Below are 18,365 nucleotides of genomic sequence, written 5' to 3'. Positions count from 1 at the left end.
TTCCAGTTCTCCTTCTTACACAATGGGCATTATGCAGTTCCATAGGCTAGTGGGTTTTGGAGAACAAGCATTGTGTTAGCTCACCAGGTGTAGACAATTTTTCATCTGGTAACATTCTGCCCTTTGAGGCTTGTGAAGCTTGTCTTTTCAAGCCTTCATAAGCCTCACTTTGATTTTTAATAACATCATATAAGTTCCTTACATTGCATTATCAATCATGGTTTTTATGCAGCTTAAAGCAAACATCATAATCACAATTATTACTATGTTCACAATTATGCTTTGCAAAAATGAGGCCAACCAACCACTCAGAGAAAATCCAAATCCTTAAAATATTTTATTTAACCAGTTACTTTCTAATTTTGTCCTTAATTTTCTGCTAGATGCAGCAACTGATTTTATCCTCACTATCTGATCATCCAATTTAGCAGTCACATTCAGAATGTGCACACAAAAAATGTTGTTTAAATTCAAGTATCCACATACTCCATGTTCATGTAGTAGTAATAGATCTAAAGCAAATCTGTTTTTTAAGGTCATTTTAGTCATGCCTTGCAATTGGTCATTTATTTCAGCAAACCCCAATTGAGTTGTATTTGCTAAAGCTTCCATTTGCAGAGTCAAATTGTGTATAGCTAGTCTGTTCCTAAAGGTAAATGTTTGAGGAGTAATGATGGATTTTTATTTCCATCCCACTATAGTTTTTGTATCCTTCTCATATGTATTCCCAGATTTTTGTCAAATTGCTGCCTAAAGTTCCCCATGGAACTGGATTTTCTGCAGAGGTTGGTATTGGTAAACGAGCTGTTATAGAAGTTGCATTCTGTAATCTGACTTTAGGACCATATTCCTCTTCAAAGAATTAATTTAAGATAATAGTTTCTATTATTATTATAAATATGCAATTATTTGTCATCTTCATCTAGGTTCAATAAATAGTATCCCCCTAGAAAATCATATTCTATTCCTAAAACTGTAGGATTTATATGAAAAACCTCCAAGGTGTTAGTCAGTCTTGTTTCTGCTGTGTTTAATGTGTGGTTGCTGGTTTTACCCACGTGTTGAAGCCAGGGTTCAATTCCTTTTACCTTGAGTGCAGTGTATGTTACCAGGAGGACTTGATATGGTCCCTTCCACTTCTCCTGGATTGGTCCAAAATTTCAGGTTCTGATGCACACTGTATTTCCTGGTCAGAAAAGATGTACAGGCTAGTCTAGCCCAAATGATCAGTTGACAATGATGTACCTTTTAAGACTTAAAAGAGTTAGTTCCAGTGCTATTAAATATTAATTTCAGCAAAACTTTTGAGACTTCCCTTGCCTTGTTGGTGCAACATTGGAAAGCTTTTGGCCATCCAGAAGAAGTATCTACTGATACCAAAATGTACCAGTCCCCATTCTGTCTGGGTAGTTCTTCAAAATCAATTTGCCAATAATCACCTGGTGAATTCCCCTGTTTTACTGTCCCGGTGGTGGCCTTTTTCCTTTCTTGGGATTATTTTGCAAAACAAATCACACATTTTTCAACAACTAATCTATTATTTTCTGTCATCTTTGTGCTTACTATGTTCCTTGATAAACTAGTTACCATATTCTCTATTTCCTAATGTGTTTCCTGATGTTTTAGTTCTGTTATCTTATATGCTAATTGTGGAGGCACATTTACCTGCCCACACGAGGTTACCAATCACCTGCTGGGATTTCCCATAGCTTCTAATGATGGGGCTAACTATCTGTCCTGATTATGGTTTCTGTTCCTAGACATTCAACTTTTTGCTAGGTATTAGTGCAAGGATACCTTTTTCAGCAGCCTCTTTAGTTTTTTTGTCAGCTAATCGATTCCCTGTGTTAACTGGGGTGTTTCCAAACTGATGGGCTTTACAAGGGCATCATGGCCACTTCTGAGTTTTGCATACTCTGTAGTAGTTTACTTATTTCTTTGTTGTACTTAATAGGAGACCTCTGTGCCGATAACAATGCCCTTTTTTCCCCTATGGTTTCATGGATGTGTATTATTCCAAAAACATTTTAAATCACTCCATCTGTTTACTCTTTCAGTGATTTCTAGTACTCGCTGTAAAGTCATTACTTTTGCTTTTTGTGCTGATGTGTTAAAAGATAAAGCCTGGGCTTCTATTGTCTGGGTCGAGGTTCCCACTGCATACTCAGCTGCCCATTTTCTGTTTCGTACCATGCTGCTCCCACCACTGTATAGGTGCAGTTCCTGGTCCTGGATGGGATTGCTCTTGAGATCCAGTCTGCCAGAACACACTTGTCCAATGGTTACCAGGCAGTCATGGTACAAAGGCCTCTGGGCTTCTTCTGAAGCCTGGAGAAACATGGTTGGGTTTAAAGTAATCATTACTTTAAGCAGCTCAACGTTGTCCTGCTCCAATAGGGCAACCTGGTATTTCAGCATCCTGCTGGCAATATCCAATGTCCTCCTTTTTGTTCCAAACCAGCTATTACCATGTGGGACACATATCAGCTTTTGTGTTTCTCTGCAGCTACCACTGCTCTCAGGTATCCAGGTCATCCTTTACTCACATTGTCCAATGGTTTGGACAGGCTGCTTCTATGACCCCAAATGCTGCACCAGTCCCCCTAGTGCCAGGTGCATCCTTTCATGCCCAAATAATTCAAATGCTTTGGTTCAAATGTGAGAGTCACGGTGCAGCAGTTGTCATTAAGGTTCTTTTAGGGCTTCAAAGGCCCTCTTGACTCTCAGGAGTTGATACTAAGTGTTTTTCAGTGGAGGATTGTACAAGGGTTTTGCCAGTACCCCATAATTGTCAATCCATAACGATACCATCCAGCCATACCTAAAAAGGCTTGTAGTCCTTTGCTCTGGAGTCTGACAAATGGCTTCTTTTCAGCTGCTTCCCAAGCTTTTTTCCTGGAAGATCTCAAAACTAAGATATATTACTGCTTTGCTTGAAGCCTTACCCAGCTCCTCCTTGGCTTGGAGGGCACTAAACCTGTTTGTTAATAGCAAGTCTTCAGAAGGAACAAGAGCATTCTTCCTTGTACAGAGAGTGGTTAGTTGTCGTGGTCTGGTTGGATGGTCAAGGTGCTGCGACCTTCCTCATCAGAAGCGTCTTTAAAAAGACACCCAGTAGGACGGGGCACAGGCACTTTCAGGCAGAGTGGCTACCTCTTTTGTGAGGCTGCCTGAGCAGCAGATCCACGTTTGCCACCTTGGGTGATGCAGGAATGAAACAGTGAGATGGGGTCTTTCCAATCTCCAGGAGAGTTTCTTTATTTGGTGATGTCTAAAGCGGAAAGAACCAAATAGCCCAAGGGGAGAGGGACTATATAGCATAGCCAGGGGGTGGGGTTTCATAACTTGGCCAATGGGGAAAGGAATTGGGAAAGGAACCAATCAGGGAGAGGATCCAAAAAGAACCAATCAGGAGGAGTAAAAACCAGGAACAAGGGGAATAACCAATAGGGTACAAAATATTAACATAGAACTGCAAAGGCTCATGGATTGAAGCATTTTGCTCACCCTGAGCTACAAGGAAGTCTTCCAAGGGGGCTTCCCATAGGGGATTCACTGCTATCTGAGGCAGCCTAGAGGCTGCATACTCTCCAAGGGAGTGAAATGTCTTGTATGGCTGGTCTAGGGACCACCACAGTTAGTTTCCAGCCTTCTTTTGACTTTGGATTTCTTGAGACATGATGCAGAGCCTGTGTACATCTCTGATGTAGAGAGGGGCTGAAACTCCTGAGTCTGTAGGGTCTCTGAGAATATCCTATCTATCTCTTTCTCATCTTCATGAATGCTGTGCAGTCTGCTTACTTCCTCACATTACTCCTTGACCTGGTGGCATAGCTCCTTGACAGGGACACACCTTCTGCAGAGGAGATGACTCAGCCCCAGCTTCCCAGACAGTTATCAGGCACTCCTTACAACCAGAGGCCTGCAGAGCTGCATCTACTGTCAGGTCTGTCACTGGTGCAGCAACTCCAGCAGCCACTGGGGAACGAGCTCTACAGTGTGTCATCACCATAACGTTGGGAGCTCACACTAATAAGACTGGAAAGAAGGGGCTTCCTTTGCCCCTTGGTGTTAACTGCTGCTCCTATTTGCTGCTCTCTGGTACTGCTACTGTGTTGGCCCTCCTATGGAGAGGAGCCCTTCATGTCAACTGCAGTGCAAACTGCTGCACCCCACCTTGGCTGACATGCCATGTCCTGCTTACCCCCTCTGTTTGCTATGTTCCTGGTCTGTTGTGCTCTCTGAGGGCTCCTGCACCTGAGCTGTTCACCTCTGTGAGTGACAGACTGAGCTTAAATCAGCTGCTGTCACTCCTGGCCCTGCCCATGCTGAGTCAGCTGCTCTTGTTCAAGTTCCACATGGGTCTTGATGCTCTCCTGGGGTTACCCTGCCTTTAGAAAGTCACTGTTTGCTGCAGGATGTGCCTGCACAAGATCTATTTGCTCCCTCAATGTGCTAGCCATGCTTTGATGCAGCCCAGGACACTGTTTCTGGGCTGTGAGTGCAGATTACCAGCTCGTGTTGAGCTTCTCATCAACCACTACCCTCAAGTCCTTCTCGGCAGGGCTACTCTCGATGCATTCTCTGCCCAGCCTGTACTTGTGCTTGGGATTGCCCCGACCCAGGTGTAGGACCTTGCACTTGGCCTTGTTGAACTTTATGAGGTTCGCACAGACCTACCTCTCAAGCCTGTCCAGGTCCCTCTGGATGCCATTCATTCCCTTCAGCGTGTTGACCATACCACACAGCTCGATGTCATTGGCAAACTTGCTGAGGGTACACTCAATCCCACTGTCCATGTCACTGACACAGAGGGTAAATAGTGCTAGTCCCACCACTGACCCCTGAGGACACCACTTTTCACTGGTCTTCACTTTACATAGAGCTGTTGACTGCAACTCTTTTGAGTGTGACCAATTCCTTATCCACTCAGTGATCCACCCATCAAATCCCAATCTTTCTAGTTTAGAGCCCAGGATGTCATGTGGGACACTGTCAAATGCTTTGCACAAGTCATCTCAGGTAGTGCTTGTGGTAGAAGCAGAAACAAAACTGGTCTAGTGGAAGGTGTCCCTGCCCATGCACTAGATGATTTTTGAAGGTCTCTTCCAACCCAAACAATTATGTGATTCTAAGATATAGTCCTGTTCTGGCTTATATTGAGAGGTTTTTGTTTGTTTTGTTCTCTTTCAGTATCCTGTGGAACACCCAGACAAATTCCTCAAATTTGGCATGACCCCGTCAAAAGGGGTTCTGTTCTATGGGCCACCTGGTTGTGGTAAGACACTCCTGGCCAAAGCCATTGCTAATGAATGCCAGGCAAACTTCATTTCCATCAAGGGGCCAGAATTGCTCACCATGTGGTTTGGTGAGTCTGAAGCCAACGTGCGTGAGATCTTTGACAAAGTAAGTGTTTCTTCTATTCCTTGTGCTGTGTTTGTGCTGAGGTACTCCCAAACCCTCTACTGCATTCGTCTTACTGGCTTGGTTCTTCTTTGTGTGTTTTGTTTTTCCTGCTTGTACTGAGAGCAGAAGCTGCTTTTCTGATAGGGTATGAATTCTCTTTGGCAATATAGCTATTTAGATGGCTTTCTCCTACTGGAATTTGTATCTGTTGTTACAGGATTATAAATGTCTTAGCAGTGAGGCTAGCATTAGGATGGCATAGATATTCTCTGCATCCCTGAAAACTTATTTCAACACCTCATTAGCCATCACCTTCTACAGATTTTTAAAGCATGTTATGGGTTCTTCTTTTTCTGCAGTTGGACTAAATGATCATTGTAGGTCACTTCAAGATGAAATTATTCTATTCTATTCTATTCTATTCTATTCTATTCTATTCTATTCTATTCTATTCTATTCATCTTTGTCCTGCAATATATATGGCTTGCAAAGGGGCTCACTTCCACTGCCCAGTTTCCCTGTAGATAATGTGTCCTCCTGTCGCAGGAGGTTATCTGCATGGATTATCTTGGGAATCCTCACTCCTGGGGTCAGGGAAGGTGCTAAAAGAGTAAAGTTGGAAAAAGAGAGAGAAAAAAATTAGGTTTAGAGGGAACCTCAGGTTATCTGGTCCAGCTGTTTGTCCAGAGCAGGGAGGTAGCTTGGAAATTCAATCAGATTGCTCAGGGCTGTCTTGGTGAAAGACAGGTGTCTGCCAAGGAAGCTGGGAACCTCCCCTGGAATGGAAAATAAGACCCCCTTCCCTCCAAATTATTATAACTTTGAAATTAAGGGACTCTCAGGCAAAGATATGGGGGAAAAAGAATAACAGTTCTTTACTAGTATCTATATGTATAACAAGGCAAGCAAACAACAACAATGGCAGCAACAACAAACAAAACCAGAAACCCAATAACAGCCTTCTCTTGGCTGTCAAGCACTTTCCCCTTTTGGTGTAGTTACGGTCACAGCCGGCAGGGGCGCTGTTGACTCCCGGCTGGGCAGGGCAGGTACAATGATTCACTCGTGGCTGCAGGCACGGAAGTAATTCTTACGCTGTGGCATGAGCTCAGCTGTCTCTCTCACATGGATAATGGCGGGCAGAGTTGGCAGAAGAGATGGAAAAAGGACTTCCTTTACAAACTCATGAGGGATAGCACCATGAGCCGTAGCAGGAACCTTGGAAGCAGCACGCTGGAACTGCAGAAGCAAGCAGACCCGGGGTAGCAAACGAAATGTATCAGAAACTCTGCAGCTGTAGCAGGAGCCACAGGGTGTCCCAGTAGGCACAGTGCTGGGTTACGGTGTAGCAAAAACCCCAGAGCAGTGGCAGAAAAATGGCGGGGCTGGGCAGTGGTAGCCCAGCTCCCAAAGGCAGCTGGGAGACACTCCCTTGGAGGAGGAGGGGCTCAGGGTCTTGTGTTTTCCCCTGAGCCACCCAAGTAGATGGTGAGGGTCCTTTCCAATGAGGTAGGGTGTTAATAAGGTCTCAGTGCAACACTCACTCTTGCAACAAGCAAAAGCCTCACTTACGGTGGGAGAGAAGAGTAACAGGCTGGACTCCACAGTAGCAGTGATAGCAGCAGCTTGACTGATCCTGAAAAGAGAGGGAGAGGAGCTAAGCTCAGCCCCTCACCCCCAGGCCAAAATCTCTGGGTATCTTTGCCCTTCCAAAGAAAAAAACCCTCAGGTTAGAGAGTAGCCAGCTGCACTCTTCCCCCTCCTCCTCCTCCCAGCCACATATTTTGTCTCTCTTAAATATCGATAGTTATTGTCCCTTAGCAACAAATGGGACAAAATTCTATGAGAGAAAGAAAAAAAAAAAGGAAAAATCCTAACCTCCAACAAGGGCCTTGTGTTCTCAACGTATGCTAAGGATGGAGAATCCCTGACCTCTCTGGGCCCTATGCTAGTGTTTGAGCTCTCACATTGTGAAGTTTTTTTCCCCCCTTATCTCTAACTGGAATTTTCTTTGCAGCCATTTGTGTCCCTGGTCTTTCATCCTTATGCTGTGCATTTTGAAGAAGGATATAGCTCCCTTTTCCCTATAACTCTACATATTAGGTAGTTGAAGACAGATTGGATTTCCCTCTTCCATTTGTTATTTCTTACCTATGAGAAAAGAACTCCACTCTTGAAAATTTTTAAAAGTTTAATAAGGGATAATAAGGGACAAATCAATAAAGCAAAAGTAACAGCATTGGGTGCTTGGTGATGGCCAGAGGCACACCAGCTAACCATAGCAACTCTTTTTATATACTTTTTCTATTGCATTGGTCAAATACATATTCATAAAGATTATACATATTCAGACATTTCTTTGAACTCGTTTAAATGTTCCAGGAATTCTTTAGCTTGATTCAACCCCTAACTCGCCTTTTTAGACAACGTGCACTAATCATGGATGTGATTTTGAGGGTCGTGTGTCACTTCTTCACAACAGCCCCCTGTTCCATGGTTTCAGCAGGCGACAGTTATTGATAGTCAAAGGGTCAGTAGCAGGGGTCCTCATCACATCATTCCTCAAATTTTATCTGACCATGCAGACGTTTTTAGCTATTTCCATTATTGTAAGTTAACCACAAGTACTTTAAATCAACATCAGCTATTTCACAAATATATTTGAGTTACTTTCATTATTGTCAGTTAGTTACAAAAATAAAAGCATTAGTTATTATTTCACAACTACAGCTACTTGTGTAAAAGTTAACATTATAATGCACAACACATATCATCCACTTTATATTTGTGAAAGCCAGAAGTATAATATGTGTTTATCACACTGTCCACAAACTAATATATCATCCATAAATGATGTTCTAAGGATACAAGCTACACAGGGGCCAGGGCATTAGCCACTAAAAGCTGGCAAATTATACTATATCAAAAGCAGTTAAAAGTGATTACAAACTGTACTATATCAAAATCGTTGTGATTAATAATAATTTGCAAAAGCCAATACAGAATAGCAAAAGCCAACAACTACATAGTTATTTATAACATAACCTACTGATACTTAAGTGCCTAAATGTCTCAGTTTGAGACAAGTTTAGGAGGAAACGTCCTGAAAGGAATATCTCCTCTGAAGAAGGTAGATTTTGGTAGTCACTCCCTGTAGTGGGTTGACTGCTGGCCAAACACCAGTGCATTCACAAAAATCATCTACTCATCTTCCTCTGCTATAATTGGGGCAGAGGAGGGGGGAAAAAAAGTTAAACTAAAGCTTGTGAGATTGAGATAAGGATTAGGTGAAAATGCTTTAGGTGCAAAACAGGCTCAAAATTTCAAAGGATGTGAAGAAAACTTTATAAACAAAACTAAAAGAATGATAAGAACTAATGTCATGATCCGCTAATGCAAGCGGGGGTCGTGATGGTTTGTTTACTGATCTCAGAGTGCAAAAACAACACAGAGGGGATTGCAGTATTCATCAAAACAAATGCACTTTTATTAGTGCCAACATCAAATGCGATAGAAGGATTTGAAGGGAAATAAAGGATAGCGAGAAAAGAGACAGAGAGGGTGGGTATAGCTGCCAATGGAGAGACGAAATCCTCATGGTCCGGCCAATAGATCTGTCTTCTTCCATGGGGTGATCACAAAAGTCTTTGGCTAACACAGAGGTCCTTATAGTCCTTTCCAAAGTGACAGGCAGTTGGCCAAAAGGTGGGGAAATCTTTACAGTGTGTTCGTTTTGAGAACTCGGAACAGGTACAGCCATCAGCAGGTACAGTGTTAACTCAGAACGGTACAGCCGTCATCAAGTGCAGTCAATTCACCGTGACTTGCCCATTGTTTCTGCTCAGGTTCTGATGTTCCAATGGGAATGCGTGCTAGCTTTTTCCATCAAACACACCTACGGGTAACACTTGGCAAACATCCCACCTCAGCCAGGCCAGAACTCCTGTATTGGGGTTTAAGAGTCCTTTTTAGGGGTTTCAGACTGTCCTTGACAATGGTTGTGAGGCAGATGAGGGATCTTGGGACCGTCTCTTACAACTAAATAAACCTTTATAACATTTTTCTCCCCCCAGCCCCTCTTTCCTTCTTACTGACAACGTAAAGAGACAAAACGTGTGATTATCAGTCAGTTTGCCACTTCTAAAAAAGAATCTTTCTTCAGTTCATTTAAGCATAGGAGTCTCTTTTGCCATGCACAAGAAAGTTTCCTTCTGGTTTTAAGTTCACAGTTAAACAGTCCGCCTGGTAAAAACTTGTTTGCTTCGTGAAAGTCCCTCCCATCAACTTACAGTTTTTCCCACAACTGCTCTTGAGGGCCATTTGGCTAATGAGATATAATTTTAAGGATGACCTGTTCTACTATAGAAGCAATAGTTCTCTTCTCTCTCTGAAAGTAAAAATTCTCTTCTTCTGTTTTTGAAAGCAAAGGTTCTCTCTCTGTTCAAGTCAGATCACAGCTTCTTTCAACATCTATATTTTCTAGTTCTCTTCTGAGCTGCGGATAAACGCTACATCCCTCCATGTGCTTTATGAATTACAGGGAAATAGTCTGGTGTATTATATTCTCACTTCAGTTTGCAAAAGGTTTTCAGCTCTGAAACTGGAGCATCTCCTCTCCTTCTTTCTTCTGGACTTCGGCCCCTCCTTCTTCACTGACCTTGGTGTCACCCTGTTGTTTTCTTCACGTGCCTTCACCTTTCCTTTTCTCTGACTTGGAAGAAGATTGGCGTCTGTAGATTTTATCTGTTCTCAAGTGAAATTTTACATCACTGAAAGAGTTAATCTTGTCTGACCCAGCATCAGGGAATTGAGTGTTCTGCCTCTTGCTGCTGGTCATGTGATCTTCCCCAGCACTGCACAAGCCATGCAGGCCACTGTTTTCTGTCCTTTTGTCTGCAGTGTGGCTGATTAGAAACAGGCACGCAAAATCTCTTGCTGGCTGGGCTAGGATGGCAGTGGCTACTCTGGCTGCATAGCTGTTTTCCAGCCCCAGCTGCTCTCAATTCCAGCTGTGGGGCCACTTCCTGCACAGACTGCAGAACTGCTCACTGGTCTCAGACACATGGTGCCCCATGGCACCGGGACAGCCCCCAGCACGATGGCTGAGCAGCTTGCGGCTGGAACAGCCTGGCCTGGCCTGGAGCCCAGCAGAGCCAGCCCAGCCCGATGACTGTGGGCGGAACTCAGCAGCAGCAGGATTTCAGCAGCCGCACCACGGCCAGGGCTTCCCCTCCTCCCTCTCAGCAGTCAGGCCACGCGGGCCCAGCCTTACCAGGAAGGGGTGGGAGAGAGAGGGCCTCCACTCCTTTGTAGAAAGCAGGAAATAAGAGAGAACTTTTAGTGGTTTCTCTGTTCTTAAATATGGTATTCATAGAGGCGGTTCTAGCTTCTCTACTTGGCTAATTGGTGTATCAGTTCTCAAAGCCAGGCAGCGATTGGTTTTGCCAGGCATGGAGGAAGTTGTAATGCTCTTTACAGAGAGAATTACTTCCATGCCTGATGGTTTTTCCCTTAACTAAAACCAAGCTATTTCAAACCACCATACTCCCCCAGCACTGATAAGAAAGGAATTTCTTGGAGGAAAGTGAAAAAAATTGTTTATTTAACACGCACACACAGAGTGCACGCAGGCACGGGAAAAAATGAATAATGTTAAATATTAAAACCTTCTTGCTGCAGAGAAAGCTGGTGGATTCAGAGTTCTTTCTGTAGGTGTGGCTTGGCTCCTTTTGAGGTCCAGAGTCGCAATGTGGCGTCCCAGGGCCTCCTCACTGGCTCCCAGCAACGGTCTGTTCTCAGACCAGAGCAAAGCTGAACAGTTCCAGAAGAAGCCACAGAAGTCAATGGAGAAGCTCTATGCAGTCCCAGGAAAGCTTCTTGCCTCAGCTAGCAAAAAAGAAGCTAGCTAAAAGCAAAGATATACTCCCTCTTTGTGCTGCACAGCACAGCTGAGAGAACACAGCAGAGGATGTGTGTTTGAACACAGACCACCAAAAGAATTCCTCCAGCTTCCCCCTGTCTCTCAGACCCAGCTGAAAGTTACAGGACCCATTCCTGGGCATAAAGCAGATTATAGGGGATACAGTATCATAAAGTTAGCCCAAACCACTAAATAACCAATTGATGTCCCCAGATCCTGGAGGGAGATCTGGTCTGTAGGAGAAGGGAATACAGGTGACTTTGCCCCTGATAAGTATCAGCTATGTTAATTACCCAATTCAGCCCTGCCCCTGATGAGTCACAGCTATATCCAATAAAGATAAGTGTGATAAAAGGGAGTGGGTTAGCTGGTGGGGGAGGAGGAATTTTGAGGAAGCTGGAAGGAGAGGATCATGAAGAAAAATAAGAAGGAGGATCCTGAGGGGAGAGAATTGCTGCTGTGAGGTTAGTCTGGGTCTGCAGTTAGAGCCTGTTGTTGGAACCTGCAGCCATAGTCTAGCTAGGTAAAAGCCTGCATTCAGAGTCTGCAAACTAATATATGCAGCCATAGTTTAGCAGGAAATAACCAGCAGTCAGAGGCTGCAAGGGAAACCTACAGTAGGAGCTTGCTGCAGCCAGAGTCAGTGAATGGTTGGAGTCAGGATGGCTAAGCTGTAAAGAGGAATAAACCAGGACCCTTTTCATGCTGTGATAAACAAGAAGTCTGTGTCTCGGCTCATTTCTACCCTCTAACAAGAGGGCTACTGCAATTTGGCAAATTGGCTCTAGCTTTTCCTCTAGGCATTAGAGTTACCACCGTTCTGCCTGATTCACAGTGCTCTTAGCTTTGGGGAAATGCAGCTTCTTGTTCAAGAGAATTTAATTGACTGTTTGTGTGGCAGGAGACTGTTCCATAGCAGCTCCTCCAAGCTGTCCTTGTTGTGGCAGCAGAGCTCTGGTGTACTCCTCTAGGCTGCTTTAAATGTTGGGTAGGCTTAGTGTGAAGTCAGCAGGTTCCTTGCCTAGTGGTATTTAACATGGAGTAATTGTTCCCATTTGCTTTTTGCAGGCCCGCCAAGCAGCCCCATGTGTGCTCTTCTTTGATGAGCTGGACTCCATCGCCAAGGCCCGAGGTGGGAATATCGGTGATGGTGGTGGTGCTGCAGATCGTGTCATCAACCAGATTCTGACCGAGATGGACGGCATGTCCACCAAGAAAAACGTCTTCATCATTGGTGCCACCAACAGGCCAGATATCATTGACCCAGCCATCCTGCGCCCTGGCCGCCTGGATCAGCTCATCTACATCCCCCTGCCTGATGAGAAGTCCCGGGTTGCAATTCTTAAGGCCAATCTGAGGAAATCGCCAGTTGCCAAGGTAGGATCTGTGCTTTGACTGTGTCTGGCTTTGGTTTGCTGTAAGCTGCATGTGCTCATCATAAGTTGGGGATAGAGCAGAGGGCTGGTGACTGCTCCATGCAATCCAGAGCTGGGAAACCTTCAGTCCCTGAAGGATAGAAGTGAAGAAGTAGGGGGAGGCTTGAGCTCTGAGAGTAGATATTAATGAAGGTAGGTGTTGGTGTTGTAAGCACAGCAGGTTTTTATCACATGGTGGAGTTCTGCCCACAGTGTAGGAACAGGAAAGCCTGTTATGGCAAGATGGAAAAGATTCTTGTACTCTGAAAGAAAAGTAAATGTAGAAAACAGGTGGGAAATGGAAACTGAAGAGGAACTACTGAAGTTAATTGTTGCTGAACTGAATTTTTGCAAGAGTTCCTTGCATAGGGAGCAGGCAATATTGAAACTGATAGTTAATCAGAAAAAAGCAGATGTCAAGTGAGAGCTCAAGCTATTTTATGCCAGGCTTACCTTTTTAGGTGCTGTTGGGAAGGAAAGCTTCAAAAGAGGTTGCAGTACTATTCCCTCAGTTGAAGGGAAGGAGCAGAAGGTTGGTTGTCTTGGTCTGCCTGTGTGTCATTCTTTTTCTAGTCTGGCAGTATTTCATTTGACTCCTAATGCTGAGACCAGAGTAAATCATAGCCTAAATCCACTAGACAACCTGCCTCTTCTTGAGGGTAAACAATGCAGAGGCATTTTTCCTCTTTCCTCCACTCTCATGATACCCCACCTGGAGTACTGTGTCCAGCTCTGGGGCCCCCAGCATAGGAAGGACATGGACCTGTTGGAGCAAGTCCAGAGGAGGCCATGAAAATACTCAGGGGGCTGGAGCTCCTCTGCTATGAAGACAGGCTGAGAGATCTAAGGCTGTTCAGCCTGGAGAAGAGAAGAATCTGGGGAGACTTCATTGCAGCCTTCCAATACCCAAAGGGGGCTTACAGGAAAGATGAGGAAGGATTCTTTGTCAGGGTGTGTAGTGATGGGACAAGGGTGAATGGCTTCAAACTGAAAGAGGGCAGGGTTAGATGGGATACTGGGAAGAAATTTTTTTACTGTGAAGGTGATGAGGCCCTGGCACAGGTTGCCCAGAGAAGTTGTAGATGCCCCGTCTCTGGAAGTGTTCAAGGCCAGACTGGATAGGGCTCTGAGCAGCCTGGTCTAGTGGAAGGTGTCCCTGCCCATGGCAGGAGGGTTGGAACTAGATCTTTGCGGTCCCTTCCAACCCAAGCCATTCTGTGATTTACAGCTGCTTCCCAGAGTCTTGCTGGGTGTGTAGGGAGTATGGCCTGTCTTTATATGTGGTTAACTTCCTAAAGCAAAGAACCTTAACAGCTCATCTTTTCAAAGTTGAGGTAGCACCTTTATACCATGAGATCTAAAGACACTTTGTTGTCACCTGAAGATGCAAGGTATAAAGAACAGGCCTCTCTTGCCAGATGTTTTTTGTTTTGTTGTTTTTGTTGTTTTTGTTGTTTTTGTTGTTTTGTTTGGGATTTTTTTCTACTAGGACGTTGACCTGGATTTCCTAGCTAAGATGACCAATGGCTTTTCGGGAGCTGACCTGACAGAAATTTGCCAGCGTGCCTGCAAACTGGCCATCCGTGAATCCATTGAGAGTGAGATCAGGCGAGAACGTGAGAGGCAGACCAACCCTTCTGCCATGGTGAGTGGTATACTCTGAGCTTTCCCTGCTTATGACCACAGGCAGCCCACCTCTGCCTGTGGGTGAAGCAGGATGCATTCCTCTTCATAATCCTTGGTTGGGGATGGGTGGGGTCTCAGCAGAGAGCATGGAATGGGAGCAAGGCCCTCCTGGGGTACCTTACTGTCAGCATTGCTCAGGCAGCCAGCCCCTGCTGCAGCCCTGACTTAGTCTGCCACAGTATCTCTCTCCAGCTTTGGTGGGTGTTGGAGCCTCCTGATCTAGTGGGAGGCTGTGGGTGGCTGTGGGGCCACAGACCTTGGGCATGCAGCTCACCTGGTCCCTCTGTCCTGCTGCAGGAGGTGGAGGAGGATGATCCAGTTCCCGAGATACGCAGGGATCACTTTGAGGAGGCCATGCGCTTTGCTCGCCGCTCTGTCAGTGACAACGACATCAGGAAATATGAGATGTTTGCACAGACCCTACAGCAAAGCCGTGGCTTTGGCAGCTTCAGGTAAACATGAGAAGGGTAGTGTGGCTCAGTTAGCCCCAGAACAGAGCATTGAGGCAGCTTTCTGCTGAATTCTGGATAACAAATTCCTTCTTCCATTGCATTTTCCCCAGCATGTACAGCAGCAAGGTATGTGTGGCACGTCTGTAAGCTGTGCTGCAAGTTGGTTGTAGCTGCTCTGTTAGTACTCCTGAAGTCCAACAACCCTTTTTTCTTTAACACAAGTGTCTTGGTTTAAGACAATTTAAACGGGAGACACTAAAATGAGTTACCTACCCTTATAGCTTTAAATAATCCTTTTCTACCAATAAGGAGAGACAAACACGAGTAGATATAAGTGAAAAAAAAAAAGTTTACTAAAAAAGCCAAAACAGTAACAGGCAAAAAATAAGTGATAATCACTAGTTACAAAGTTGCTAAATCTCACTGAATCCCCAGGAAGAAAGAGAAACTCAAAATGGCAGAGTAAACCCCCTGAAGATGGTGCCCTCCACAGACAACCACATGTGGGGAAACAAAGGCAAAACGGTTTAATCTCCGCCCATAAATGCAGAGGAGGTCCCTCTAATTGTCCCATGGAACAATGACAAAATGGCAGAGAGTCCTCTTTCTGGGCCATGCATTGGAGAGAACAAAGGAATCAATGTGGCAAACAAGCCTCCACAGTTCCAAAGCTCCCTTCCCCTCAAAAAATGAACAAACCAGAGCAGGGGAAAACAAAACCTGGGAAAACTATTTCTGTCCAAAGAGTCAATGCTGCGAGGGAGCTGACACAGGTTCTCATGGTGGCTCAGCAGGCTTCCTCTCTCTCCCTCTGCCTCTTCCTCGACTGCCTGGATCCAGCCAGTGTTGGCACTGCAGCCTCCAAGCCACCAGTGTTGGTGCTGCTGTCTGGGGTCTCTGTTCTGATTGATGGAGGAGAAAAAAACCTGACTTCTGAGCACCAAAGAGCAGTGGCCCAACCCCAACTGGCAAAGTTCACTCTGAAACAGTTTTTGATTGCAAAATGCAGCTTCTTGTGTTGCTACTGTTGCTAGTAGAGGCAAGAGAGAGCTCTGCCTTCATGCCTTGACTTCAAAAAGCCCAGGCATCCCCCAGCCCTGCAGTTCCATTTCTGGCTGCGGGGTCTTAAAGAGACAGTAACAGTCTTTGGGCACAGATAGATATGGAATACAATAACATTTTGGGGTACCCAGGACAAGTGATAGCCAGAAGTTGTATAAGCCTTTTGCATGATCTTTTATAAGGTTTCATCTCAATCCTCCTGCCCATCCTACTTGTCACTGGGGTTTGGCACAGAGGGAGGGGATGGTGCTGAGCTCCAAGGAGGCTTTTGAACAGCATCTCTTCTCTCCTGCACTGCTGCATGCAGGTTCCCATCAGGCAACCAGGGTGGTGCTGGTCCGAGCCAAGGCACAGGAGGTGGCAGCGGGGGCAACGTGTACAGCGAAGACAATGACGACGATCTCTACGGTTAACTCTCAGCTTGGTGGACCAGCTCCACATCAGGCCACACTGTACAGCAAAAAAATCCAATGTCCAGTGGACTCTTAGCTTCTTCATTCTTCAGTCAGAACAGTGTAGCTGCATACCAGACTTTGTACAGGGAATATTTTCTGCAAACACAAATCCAGAGTGGTGTTCAGTTGGGAGGCAGTGAATTAACAAGGAGGGGAAGTGACTTAATTTCTGAGAAATTTCTGTTCTAGTTCATGTGGCAGAATCAGCAGCTTTAGTAAAGAATACAATGCTAGCCTGTATAAAAAAAAAAAAACCACAAAAATGATAAAAAATAATAAAAATCCCACAACACTCCTTTGTGTGTGCCTGGTACAGTGTAGTTTGTGTTGTCCCTGTAAACTCCATCTTGTGCTATCTGAGCACTCCTCAGTCTGGTGGAGCCTATCTGTATGCATGCTTCCCTGGTGTGTTTGAGGTTGTTTTTCATTGTTATGTCTCTTAGCCCAAGTTAACGGAAGAGATTAGTTTGGCAGTCTCTCTTCCCTGCTTCAATTTGGCAGGAAGCACCAACTAAGAGAGCCTGGTAGCAGGTATCTCTTGCTTCGCTGATGATGGCCCTGAGCTGTTGGGTCTCCTGCTGCTTTGGCTCCTCTGCAGCAAAGGATTTCAGTAGTCCTAGTTCTATCTGCCCTGCCAGAAGGTTGGTACAAGGGGGCTCTTGGGCTGTCTCTGAAGTTTCTGGTGCAGCATGACCCTACTATTAGAAAATGGGATGCTGCAGCACTGTTCATCAGGCTTTGTGGAGAGATTTTCTCCCTTACCCTGTTATATTTCATGCATACTTTGGGGGTTCTAATGACAGGCATGGCTCTCTGCTGCCAGCCTGCCCCTTTTTTTGCCTTGTACTCTGTAGTTGGGTTCTGATCATAGTTCTTATCCTTCCTTTCTGGTTACAGGTTGCTGCCTTGCTCCTTGGTTTATTTTCCCTTCTCTGAACTGTACTGCTATGCTTCAGTGTTTTATATGAGAGAAACCCTGGGTCTGGTCTCATGCACACAGGAGCAGTGTGGCATGCTGGATATGACCCAGCTGTGAACTGAAGGGGAAAGCCTATTTGAGACAATGGCCATAAGATGCACAGAGCAGTCATGTGCTATTGACTTGGAGAGGGTGCAGGAACTGAGGATTTCTGGAAAGTTTAAATTTTGATTGTGTGGCAGAAGGGTGCCCTAGGCTTTTGGGGCTGAGCCACACTGAAGAGGGCAACCTCCCCTGTGGCAGGAGTTATGTGGGGCCTGAGCAATGTGAGTTTCAGCCCCAAAGCTTGGCAGACCTAGGAGGACTTCATCAACCTGGCTAGATTTAAGGGGAGAGGGGAGACATGCAAGTCTTATCTCAAACTGGTAGAAGGATGGGACTATCCATGAAAGGGGGACTAGTGCATAGCAATGGGGGAAAAGACCACCTGCTGTGGTAGAACATGTAAGCCCCTGGGAAAGTGGGGGTAGCCCCTTCTCAGGTCCTCTCTCCTGCTTAAGAGCTGTCTGCCTGCCAGCACCACTCTTGCCCTGTCCTTATGCCACCTCTGTTCTGCTTTGTAGAGAAAATGCTGGCCATCATCTATGGCAGCAGGGTTAAGGATGGCCTGTCCCTCTCAGGCTGGCATTTCCCTTTTTGGGGATAACTGGCACCTGAAAACCTTTTACTCCAGGGCTGCTCCTCTGCCTGTACTTTTCTCTGCTGCTCTGTGCTCCTCCAAACAGGGTGGATGCAGGTACTGGCTTTGCTTTCATTGTGTCCTACCTGTTCATCAGTGCAAGCCCAAGAGAGGCAACTCCAGCCAGGGAAGGAACCAGCCACCTGAGAAGGTTCTCCATCCCTGCTGGGAGCTCTCTAGGGCTCTTCCAAAAGCCTTCCTCAGCTCTGGTATTGGGTGAATTTCTTCCTGCCAGTTTGGGGATGTGACCATTCAGCAAGCCCCCAGCAGATCTACCCTGGCATCTCTGCTGTGGAGGCTGGGACAAGCAG

The 18,365-nt window shown here is 45.4% G+C and overlaps 1 protein-coding gene across 1 annotated transcript in view; it reads left to right on the top strand.

Moving 5' to 3' along the window:
- The window catches only part of LOC136373323 (transitional endoplasmic reticulum ATPase), a 41,101-nt gene extending 24,413 nt beyond the window's left edge, over window positions 1-16,688 (top strand). The window contains exons 13-17 of the mRNA XM_066338218.1: window positions 5,194-5,406; window positions 12,395-12,703; window positions 14,231-14,386; window positions 14,725-14,879; window positions 16,249-16,688. Coding sequence (XP_066194315.1) covers window positions 5,194-5,406; window positions 12,395-12,703; window positions 14,231-14,386; window positions 14,725-14,879; window positions 16,249-16,354 — 939 coding nt within the window. The 3' untranslated portion in view covers window positions 16,355-16,688. The remainder of the gene's footprint in view (window positions 1-5,193; window positions 5,407-12,394; window positions 12,704-14,230; window positions 14,387-14,724; window positions 14,880-16,248) is intronic.
- Window positions 16,689-18,365: the final 1,677 nt, after the last annotated feature.

The sequence above is a fragment of the Sylvia atricapilla genome, chromosome W, assembly GCF_009819655.1.
Source record: "Sylvia atricapilla isolate bSylAtr1 chromosome W, bSylAtr1.pri, whole genome shotgun sequence".
Taxonomy (NCBI): domain Eukaryota; kingdom Metazoa; phylum Chordata; class Aves; order Passeriformes; family Sylviidae; genus Sylvia; species Sylvia atricapilla.
Note: the sequence above shows the minus strand (reverse complement) of the source record. Positions and strands in the feature narration are given on the sequence as shown.